A 12,182-nucleotide genomic window follows, 5' to 3' on the forward strand; every position below is an offset into this window, starting at 1 on the left:
GGTGCATATTCTTAATGATTATTATCCTACGGACAGCTGTAAAATGGCCCAGAGTTATCGCTATTCCGGCATGTCGAAAGCCTATTATGGCAGTCAATAACTCGAGCTATCTGTGGCTGGCAAGCTATAGTGCAGCGACCTGTCAATACAAATTCCACTCAGCCTGCACCACATATCCACACATCCATTGACTGCACTGGGTTCCATTGATTTTAAGGCTCCATGTCACAGATGTGTTAGGAGATTCAATGTCTCATGTGCTCTGTGCATTACAGGTAATAAATCATTTGTCACAACAGCCCCTCACAGAGTGACCAAATCAATATGGGTTTATCATGGGAGCAAGACCAGGGACCACTCATTCAAACTCCCGGTTTTGCAGTGGCGCTACAACAATTGTATAGTTGTTCCGGGAATCTTTACTTTATAAGGTAGTTACACCAAGGCAGTGATACATTACTTCAATCCACTCCCATTTATGAACACAATCAGTAATACAAATTGAATAATTTAACAACAGTGTTCGTTTGCTACGTTTCTTTGGGATTTTTGGGATTTAATCATGCACAAATTAAATAACTTTCTTTAAATGATTTGGGTTCTTGGCTGACAAACATCGACAAGGTCCACTAGTGAACTGCAATTATGTATTTTCACTGACATACTTAAATAAATTGGTTTCTTGTCATGCAGTTGAGTAGGTCTACAAACTGTTGCCAAATGACAATTTACAACCTCCTGAGCCAATGTGAATGCAAAGTAGTGATGGTCCAGTGACAGTCCCCCTATACTTAGTCTGCAAAGTAGTAATTTGTCCCTTAGTGCATACTGTTTGTCACAGTCAGATAGGCTAGAAGCTGCCAAAACTTTCCGCGGTCGATAAGAAAAGTGGTATTTGTATTCACGAACTACATCTGACATCCCACTTAGCCTAATTATGCAAGTTTTGACTTTTTGATATTTTTCTGTCAGGATCATCCGCATATCGCCTCTGCTATCATCCGACTAGCAATGTCATGGTGACACCTGCCCTCTCTACCTTTCATTCAAATTTGAATGTACAACTTCTGCTATCTCTTGAAACCCTGTAAGTTCTTTGAACTCTCCAGACGCTGACATCCCACATCGCTCACCAGATGTTCTCAGTGGGTTCCCACATATCACAGTCACCTGTTTGCTACACCCACTTACTGACTGGGGTCGCATTTTAGAAAAAATCCTGCTCAACGATAAAAAAAAATCTTCCTTAATAGCCAACAGGCTGACGTCAGTGTTGGCTTCTCTAACAGGCGAACATTGATGTTAGCTTCTCCAACAGGCTAATACTTTTAGCTTCTCCAACAGTTGCCATTCAGTCATAATGTTTCAGTGTTCATGTCGTTCTGCAGTTTCATTGTCATTGCCACAGACCTAACAACAGTGGTGCTGCAATTTTTGGTTATTTTGAATTAATTAATCCTAACTTAAGATTCCTAAACTAGGAAATTTCTCAGTTGGAACGGTTCTGTGATAGCTAATTCCGATCCAAAGATAAGATGGATTTTAAACATGTTTACCACATGTCCTACATTTCATCCTAAACTGAGATATGATGAAGATAGGAAATCCGACATCCAAGTTTCTGTAATAAGGCCACTGCTCCTTACTCCTGTATTTTGTCACCTAGTATGTATAACTGTTATCAAGCCCACGTACCTTGCCAGACCATTTGTCCTGCTCCCTTGCCAAAGCTTTCCTGCCTAGACCTGCCTGTCAGTATCCTGTTCCTGTGTCTGTCAGCCTGCATAACCTTTCACTGTACCTGGTGCCTGTCTTTGACCTGCCTTATACCATTGCCTTTCAGGTTTGTTTGTATGGGGGGGTGCCTCCTTGTTGTCAAATGTAAGCCTGAGAACTAGTTCTTGGTCAGGTCTTTTAAATCCAGTCAGCTCTGCCTGTCTCTCCTTTCCCTCTCTTTCTCTGAAATGAGCGAAAAGACGCACACTAGCTGACATTATTTAATGGCAAGTACTTCATAGTCTTTTTCAGCTTCATCATAATTATACTGATGAAACAGTGAAAACACGCCTTTGCTCCCTCCACAGTTCCCCCTTCCTCCATTTGAAAAATACTATCAAAAATTCCTTTTAACTTGTGTGGAATGTTTTGATAAGCCTCTGGTAATGTAACCTTAAAAAAATATGTGACCAATTTCAGTAGTCTTAACTATTCAAAATTCAATCAATGTTAAAAAAAACAAAAAACAAACAAACAAAAACTTCAGATTGTACTTGCTTTTTATGAGAATTGTCAAATGAATCCTGATGCAGTCAGACAGTGGCTCAGGCTGAGACACATGTGGAAAGCCCAGCCCAAACTCAGCCCAGAGAAAGGGTGCGATGCCATGTTTCGGATATGGGTCTTACATATATATTGATCAGAGGGATCACAAATTAAAAACAGTGTATTAAAATGAGCCTACAATTTGTAGTCTAGTTGCGTGATAACATACAAAATATAGTCATGACATATGCAAGAATGGTAACTTCATTTCCAAATAGAGTGTGTCAGTTGAAAGTTAGTTGAAAGCTTATTTTTTACATGTCTTTAGCATATTCTATCTAGACCTTACGTAGAAGGTATACTATACCTCCACAAAAAATAAGTAGACTGGAATCCACAATAAGCATGTGGGCTTTATTAGCCAAATGAGCCACCTGGACCCTCTGATGAATACAGTGGGCCTAAATAATAAAATAAGTAGTTGCTGATGCCTCAGTGCTTAGAGGAAACCAGATGTCTAGTCTCTGTTCTGGAGGTAGCTGTGCCTTGTTAAAATGCACTCCATCAAATTTTTCTTTGAAGTAATAGCTGACAGAAAACATAATGTGAATTCGACTTGACAGGTCTCTGAAAAAAACTGCCTGGGAAATACTGCACAAGACTTAAGAACGAGGGAGCCAGGGTGAAGTCAGGTCTCAGATGTCTTTTGTGAATTCAGCTCAGCACAGAGCACATTTCAATTAGGATTGCCGTCCACCGCTCTATTAAAACTTTATCATTTAGAGTCTTCTTTATTAATTTCTTGGAGTTAATCTCTGACACCTATTGCTGTTTCACACATTGCAAAACTAAAGGATTTAATTTCACCCATCAAACATGCAGACAGTTCTCTCTGCATTGTATGGAAATTTAATTTAAACTTGCAGTATTGCCTCATCCTCCTCATAAGAGCAAGAATCCTATTTCCAGGGTTTCTTAATAGATGACACTGGTTGTCTGCCATTTCATCACTGTTCTTGTCATTCCTTGTGTCACAGTAAACAATCAAGTGATAGCAAAGCAAAAGCTCTTTGATTTCTAACATATACACAGTAAAACTTTAAAACTCCCTTTGTGAATTCTGAGTATTGACTACACAGCAAAAAATTGACTTGCTGTGGCTGAATGTTTAATGAGTGAAGCAGAAGTAGAAGCAATGCACAAGTCTTGCAGTAAGACAACAATACCACAACACATGGATCCTGACGGAAATGAAAAAACCCTAACAACCATTTATCGTCCCCAGAGGTTGATTCCTACTAACTCTGGTGATCTCCTGGCTTTTCTTTTAGGGCCACCAGAATGGTTGACATTTGTGACATTTTGATTTGGTTCGTCACTAGAATTTGGTACAAATATTCATGATGTCAAGATGATCCATTGTCCTATCTTTGATTGTCCTTTTGTTATCTTTCATCAAGTCAAGAACATTTTTTTGATTAAAAAACCTGCATCACAATTTTCTTCGCATAAGACATACTTGGTCAGCTTATCTTATTTAGCTTTTAGCTCAAACTATGACTGTGTACCGTACAGCTTCACAGAGGTAGTCTGACTCACTAGATGTAGACTCAGTCAATCAAATTGTATTTGATTGTATAAAAATAACAATAGCCTGTCATTGGCCTCCTATTTCAAATGGCATCGTGTGAGTTTGATCGCGGGATCATTTGTGTGTATTTGCATTACTTGCACAGTTGTTTATTCACCCCAAACAGCCAGATTTCTTGACTGTGCATTAGCAAACAAAGGCACACATGAGGGTGTGTGTCTGTGTGTCTGAATTCAGTTGACCCTCTTCATGAGCTCAGCACTCACCAAAGACTGGTGTTCTCTTTTCTTTTCCCCTTCTCCTCTCTGTAATGTTACATTCATGAAGTCAATCACATTTGCCCTTCAGCTCCTGGCAGCAATTAAAATTACTGTACATAAACACCTAACAGTAGAGTTTGCAGGTCACTGATGCAGTCAGGTTAATAAATTGGAGTGAAGATAAGTAAACTTTGAGCTCCCCCCCACTGGTCAATGACTCTGGATCAGGGCACAGTCTGGTGCATCTCTGGTTGTTTATTCCTCCAGAAGATTAGGCTCTGTACCAGACACAGCAGTTGAGCAGTGGCTGCTCCTCTGCTGCAAAATGGTATCTATCCACGTCTTACGTCTTTGCATTGACTTTGTATGTAAATTTGATTTTCAAAACCTCCTTTGCTCCATGAAACACTAACAACAACCTCCAAGTCAGTAACCTACACACTGAAAATGGCAAGTTACATACACCTGGTGGCTAATAGTACAAACCTAAACAAGCTACTGTAGCAAGTGTTACCTTTTCTATTGTGGCAATTTTGCCATTTACAGCCAGGGCTCCCTTCCCAATGTGCAAAACAAGTTCCACCTGACACTGTTTGGCAGGGGCAATCTCGCTGCATCTTTGGCTTACCGCTGCCTCGGACGTTTGTAATGGTTTTTTTTGCAGAAATGCAAACAAGCAGGAGCATTTTTTCCCCCTATATCTCCTGAATATATCATATTTGTCATTCATCAATTTATTGGTTAACTTACTATTTATGTAAACATAAACAACTTCTGTATTCCAGACAGACAAACAAAGACAGATTTGTTTTTCACCTCTTATGACCTTTGTTTCCCCAGTGTTAAGCATGTACCATTTCTCCTTCTGTTGCTGCCTCCTGCTATTTTTTAGGCTGATAATATGAGAATTTTACATGAAACATCTTGCCATGTGCAGCTTTACAGAATAAGCTTAGTGCTCACACAGGCTGCACTAATGGGGACAGAAATCTGACTGTTTACACTCTGTGCCACAGATGTTATCGGGTCTGCTTACCTGTCCCATCTGGGATTAGTGTTAATGTGGCAGCTTCTCACACTTTAGGCAGCACTAAGAATGTCTCCCCAAATGAAGTAAAGATCTGTAATTGCTGACATTAGTCGTTTAAAAACACTTATTCCTCCCACAGTGCCCTCCAGGCTTGAGTCCTATGAAGGATGGGACCGGGTGCTACGACCACCACATCGGCATCGACTGCTCTGATGGTTTCAATGGAGGATGTGAGCAGCTGTGTCTGCAGCAGCTGGCTCCTCTAGAGGATGACCCGACACTGTACAACATCCAGATGTTCTGTGGGTAAGAAAGAACTGATTCAGCTGGTTAATGTTTTTAATTACTATAATTATTTTATTCTGTAACCCTGTTATGTGGAGTCCTATCATCATGGCATGTAGTTGTGAATGTTTGGGATGTTTGCACTGTAAGAAACACTACTATAAATCCACTTATGAATTATGTGACAGATTATGTAAATGATGTATCTTTACTACAGGAAACTTTACAATCTATTTGAATTAATATAGTGGGGATTTGTTGTCCTGACTGCAGCCCCTGACATAAAAGTAGGAGAGCAAACCTGCTAATGCTTGGTTTTCATAACAAATATCAGTGGTGTTATGGCTACTCTTGCATTCAAAAAAGGTCAAAAAACATCAGAGTAATTTCTGAGGAGGAGGTCTACGACTCACTAAATAATAAGCACTCACAGAGATGTTTCCAGATTCAACAAAAAGGTTCTGAATTTATTTACATAAACAGAAATATTCTCCGGGTTGACTTCAAACAATGAGCAAATAAAAAAACGTAATTTAGTGGTTGATAAACTGTTTTACTCCTCACTCCTTCAACACAAAAAGCAGACAAAAAAACCCAGCTGTCCTCTCTCCCTAATCACAGGAGGAGGATGGCCTGACTAGGAGGAGGGACCTGAGCAGCAAAACGATCATAATAAATAATAGTTCATGTACAATATATATATCCTGAATAGTCATCCTTATCATTAGCATTATTTTATACCATTACCATACACCATTTTCCAAATAATTAATACAAAGAATCAATAGGCTCCAACAAATGGTGTTAACACATTTATTGTTATAGTTAAAACAGAATCAACTTTGGAGAAACGCAACTCAATATCACATTTCGGCAATGTTATGTTATATAAATGGGCCATGGAATGAGCCTCCCACACAGCACAACACATACATATCCCCTACAATGCTTTACAGTTTGACTCGCCAGAGTCACTACTTCACTACTCCTTGTGGTGTACATTTGTGTAAACTTAATTTACACAGATTGCCGTAGTTGTAACCTTCCTTTAAACTCCAGAACTCTTCTGCTTTCTGGCAATTTAGCCTTTTTGCCTTTTGATGACACAAATGGACAAGGTACAGTCAGTGTGTGTGATAAAGAGGCACTGAGCTAAGACCCTATTTTTATACATTGTTTCATCTCAGTTCATACCACCTTCAGTGAAACTGACACCACGATGCAGTGAATGAAAACACAATCTTCATAATAAATGAATTATAATTCCTGCACTTTGCCTTTTAAGGAGTATTTTGTATTCTTCAGTGAGACAAATATGGTGATGCATTGTTAGGTGATTGTCTTGCAATGTATAGATTATCGCAAAATTGCACAATGGGATTGCGATTCTGTCATTATCGATCATATCATGAATTGTGTGGTGAGTTACTCTGATTCCCAACCCTACTACATATACTGTACATGACATGCTGTACTACCATGAACATGCATTAATACAAACATTCAGTGGGTGACAAATTAAAGGAAAGAAGTGTTGGGCCACCACATTCCTCTATATCTAAAACCACTTCTAGAACTCAACTGGAGGGGTAAACAGCATTCTTTCATACCATTTTTCCTCATTTGGTGTTATGATTTGAGGAACAAAAATAACCTTGAGTCAACTCTTTCAAATAGATACTATATTCATGATATATGTTAATTCTAAATGCAGCAGTTTGAGATCAAGCTTGAATTCCCCATTAGTCTCAACATAGCATTGAAAATCTACAGCTTCTCATTAGTACTCCCAGCCTGTAGGGTGAGGGAACCTTAAAGAGTTGCCCATTAAATACAATTTTTGCCAGCATCTGGTGCTTGGTGAGTGGTAAATTCACTCCCTGCTCGTGCCCACCAGTGTGATTCAATTCAGAGATCCATGTGCTGTGGAAGTAGATTTTCTATTTACTCACTAAATTCCCTAGAAATAAATGAAATGCATTTGCTTGGTTAGGGCAGAGCCAAGCCTAAACTGGTCTATTGAAACAAATAAAAAATGCATCAGTGTCACACTGGTTGGAACAAAGAAAACAGCCTATTAGTGGGACAGCACCCTGAGGAGGGTTGGTAGAGTAAGGGAGAATTTTACGGTGGTTGGTCATCTCGGTTGTAACTGACAGGCGTGGAAGTGGGAAATAGGGGTGCTGATGGGTCTGCAGCACCCCCCAAAGTAATAAACTACATCAGTTAATTAAAAGGGGGAAACAAAACACATGCTGTTTTCCTACCAGAAAATAGGTTTTACTTTTTATTTACTAGTTTTTAAGTTATCAATATGTATTTGTTGTCGATTGATAATACTTGGCACTGATTCCTGTCAGACAGACTCCAGGACAGAGTTCAACCAAGACAGCTTTAGAGTACATAATTAGACAGTAATTAATTGCCGTTGCTGTCTCCATTGTTTTCAATGCAAATACAAGGGATCGCAGTGGCTGCAAATGTCAATGCTTCGCTCTTTGCCACTGTGTTTGGAGTTTATGATGAAGTTTATCAACATCTCATTCTGTGACCATGTCAACCTCATAAACTACAGTGAGGACACAATACAGGAGCTCATTGTACTGACTAAAACTGATGGCTTATTTCACCAGCAGAGAAAAGACAGGTCAATGAAGAGAAACAGTGTTGCAGCGGCATCAGCTTCAAAGACAGATTATCCAGTCTTAAACAGTAAACAAAAAAACCCCCTCCATTTTCCATTTTAAATAGTTCTGGGAGTAGTTTTATACATTCGGTGGGAGTATTGAACAAGAAGGAGCACTCCGGCTGCACAGCCTCTAACTTCTCAGAGAGGTAACAACTCAACTCAACTCCTCTTCCCTCACTTGTCGGCGTTTAAATCAAACATACTGCCAAACAGGTGTCTTTGACAACAAATATTCTGCCATCGTCCTGTCAGTCAGCTCTCCTAACTCTCTGAGTGCTAAAGGTTCAATGTGATGTGGGCTCTGCTGCATGGAGTAGACGCCGCAGGCAGTTTGTAACGGTAGCGTCTGACTGTCAAAAAAGAGTGGTGGGCAAGTAATGTAATGGTAGTCCGGGAACACCGACTACCGCGGCAGACCACTTGCAAGGTTTAAATAAGTTATGTTTTAGGATAAAACTGATAAGCAGTGATAAAAACTAATGTGCATACATATGTATACTTCCGTTAGCATTTTTTTGTTAAATATGAAGAAAATATGATGTGTCTGGCAAGGCAAGAAATAAAGCAAACATGTATTTGTTAGTTCAATGAAAGGTTTCAATAAGTGATTTAAAAGTAGGGAAAACAACATTTGCAACTATTAAAAACTATTCACATAAAAATGCATTCAAACTGCTGTTTGCATTTTTGTATAATGTTAATAATAGAAAGTAAAAAACTTTTTTTTTAAGCTTATTGGAGTTTGAGACTCCCGTTTTGTGGTATTAGTTAGCAGAACTTGATGTATTAATTGTGTCATATTGTCACTAACCATTTCCTCTATTATAAGCTGCAATCTGCTCTCTTTAGCTGCATGATGTGATTATGCCAGGTGGATAGCAGGAGTGTGAGGTGGAGGTGAAGGACTGAAGGTAGCCAAAAGCTGTGGCGGTGTTGCGTAATGCTGCCACCAATTCACAATACAGAACATTTACATCGAGAGGTGGTAGCTGCAGTGTCAACCACTCACTGCTGAAAGCAACTTTCTAAGCACTTCAGAAATGTTCAGAAATTCACACGACACGGCAACAAACTTTATTGACTTATGACTAACTATTCGACGTCCCCTGAAAGTCCTCAAAACCTTGAAACTTTATTCCTTTCTCTGTGTGCTCCCGGACTACATTTTTAAACTTTCTCCCAATACAAGAATGCCCTTCTCTGAGAACACCGGACATGCTGTCTACTCCATGTGAAGTGGTTAAAGTGTGTTAAACTTTTTCCTAACCTTTATCGGCCATTTTTACAATACGATACGTGATATGGTTATGGCTTAAGGCTGATCATAAACTAGAAATTAAATTTGGTTGTTTGACAGAGCTTTAATTTGACAGTGTTTGGATGAGCGAGACAAAGGGACATGCATCTGGACAGAAGTGGAGACACATGTAGCCTAATGTAACTTTGTAGAATTCTTATGTCCATCAGTGCAAGTACACTGCAGACTGGAGTTTCTGTAAACACTGACAGATGAGTGACAGCCATCTCATATGTGTGGGTCCAGTGTGGAGTTGATGCGTATCAGTAGGTCCGTGTATAGGCTTATCCTCACTGCACTGCATTATTATGAACTTAGATAAACTAGTGATGGGTCGGTTCTCTCACCCACGTGCATGCGCTGCCACTCCTTGGAATTGTCATGCTTGACTTCAGTGTAGTTGAGTGTATAGTTGCTGTGGCACCGTTGACATACACTATGCAGGTGTTCTTGTTTGCTGTCTGTTATGGTATAAATTGGTCTAAAATGTTGTCAGTAACTATTAGATATAACGATCCCAGCCATTCAAATTATCACAATGAATAAATATGAATGTCATCCAGCATTTAGTAATGGAGTCATTATATGGGCTGACTATCTCTCAGCACCCCCGACTCTGACTGCTTCCCATCATCCCTGCTGTCAGGTACGATAACTTAGAAGAAGGTTTTTGGAAGAGGTGTGTGGGTGTGGATGGCTAGCTTTATACCAGGCTTCTTCCCCCTGGAGGATGATGGACATTAGTCACTCACTCTGCTTTATGGGCAACAGACTTAAAGTTGTCTGTAAATTAAGAGTTGGAGAAGAATTAGATCTTGATGGAGAATGACATCAGATGGTGATTAGTTGTATCATAGTAGCCCTTAACAGCTGCCATTTGTTTGATAATGAACTAGGTTTAAACTAGTTATAGTAGTTCATGCAGTATTCTGTAGTCTCCCGAGACATATTTCCCAATTAGTTGTCTACTTTTGAATGATTCCAACATGGCAACAGATCATTTTCTTTGTATCTACTCTGAATACTTTCCCCTAGTCTCACCTTCAGAGGCCTTGACAAATATAAGCTTCTGGGGAGAACACTGTGTACTTGGAATTTTTTGGGCAGATGCTTTACAACACAGAGTACTGGCTGGAATTTTCAACTGATATCTTTTATACAAACATATGAGAAACACTGCACAACCTGCTTTTCCTTTATGTTGTTGCTGGTGCAGGACACTTCTACAAAGTTCAAATTCTTGCTACATTTTAACTTTCCTTACACAAAAGACACAAATTGGATAGTGCATTTCACCTTCTGCTTTTAAATCACTCTTCAGCTTCAAAGCTGAAGAGTATCTGTGTTTTGATGGGACTCCATTATAACGCCAGTGGCAGAGACAACCCAATCTGACACGTAATGTCATTGCTTATGGTCAGTGCTTAATTTGTAAATCACGAGGTTCTGGGACACAGAGAGGGTGCTGCTCCAGCAGGTCAGGGGGAGAAAGAAAGTCACAGATTATATAAAAAAATCACAGTGCCTGGAGCACATTGAATATTTTCTCTAAAAAAAAAAATAAATAAAAAAATCGAAATCTCTCTCACATTTACTATCCCTGTTCCTGTTTCCTCTCCATCTGTGGATTGTTAAAATGGGGAGAAATGGAATTAGAGCTGAAGGTTTATTTATAGCCACTAAAAGCGGCAGGCTAAGAAACCAAATTAAGTGACACATTCTGGCTGTCTGTCTATCAGTCGATCTCCTCTGCTCCGTGTCAGTATGATGGACAGCAGCGAAGTGACACGTGCATCCCCTGATTAGCCACTCACTTCACTATTTCAAAGCACAAACGCCAACTTTCTTGTGAGGCTGGATCAAAAAGGTGCCAGTTCCAATCTGTGAGGTTTTGGTTCCTGTTCTAGCACGATCCAGCACAACTTAAAGCCCGGTTATGACACAAGCTTTGGGTTTTGCTTGTTCTCTGCATGATTCAGGTGAACGTTCTGTGTAGTAACTCAGCCCTAGCCAGCATTAGTTTTCATACTTGATTTGCGAGGATATGATAATCTGCCAACACATTTTCAGAGCATGATTTCTTCCATTGTAAGCAGGAGAAATACATAATTCAACACAAATCTAAATAAAAGTGGATACATTTCTTTCTTGGCCCAGAAACATTTGCAGAGAGTGGACATTAACATTTTATGGAGATGGAATAAAACCTATGATTTCTCAGTGCAGATTTTAGTTTTGCCAGTAGTGCTGGAGCAGCCAATATCAACACAGCCCAATGAGCATGGTTTTGGTGATTTGCAGGTAACATGAAAAATAACGGTTCACTTTCCCTGGCTCACATGTAGACATTTTTGATGACTATAATACTTTTTTAGCAGCTTCTTCACATTTCCTCTGGTCATGTGTCTTTGCTAAAGCTGAACAAAAGTGAAACCTTTGCATACACTTTCGTTAAATACAGAATTATGAAAATTGAAATGTCTCTGCAATCCACATTCATGGATTAGTCTATAAAAGCCAATGGTCATAATATTCTCAGGATTTCCGGTTCCTCCATAGATTACAGGTTTTAAACAAAAAAAAAACTGTTATAGAAGTACAAGCAGTCCCACTGAGCAGGCAACGTCTGTGGACGTCCAAAACAGGTTGATATCATGTCCGTCGGGCCAGGCCATGATCTGGACGTCCATTGACAGCCAGAATTAGTCTATAAATGACGTTGAGAAAAGACGTCCAGTCAGGCCATAATCTAGACATCCACTGACATC

The 12,182-nt window shown here is 39.6% G+C and overlaps 1 protein-coding gene across 1 annotated transcript in view; it reads left to right on the plus strand.

Moving 5' to 3' along the window:
* The window catches only part of astn1 (astrotactin 1), a 413,206-nt gene that overhangs the window by 185,530 nt on the left and 215,494 nt on the right, over positions 1-12,182 (plus strand). Inside the window, exon 13 of the mRNA XM_073491141.1 lies at positions 5,283-5,449. Coding sequence (XP_073347242.1) covers positions 5,283-5,449 — 167 coding nt within the window. The remainder of the gene's footprint in view (positions 1-5,282; positions 5,450-12,182) is intronic.

The sequence above is a fragment of the Pagrus major genome, chromosome 21, assembly GCF_040436345.1.
Source record: "Pagrus major chromosome 21, Pma_NU_1.0".
Lineage (NCBI taxonomy): Eukaryota > Metazoa > Chordata > Actinopteri > Spariformes > Sparidae > Pagrus > Pagrus major.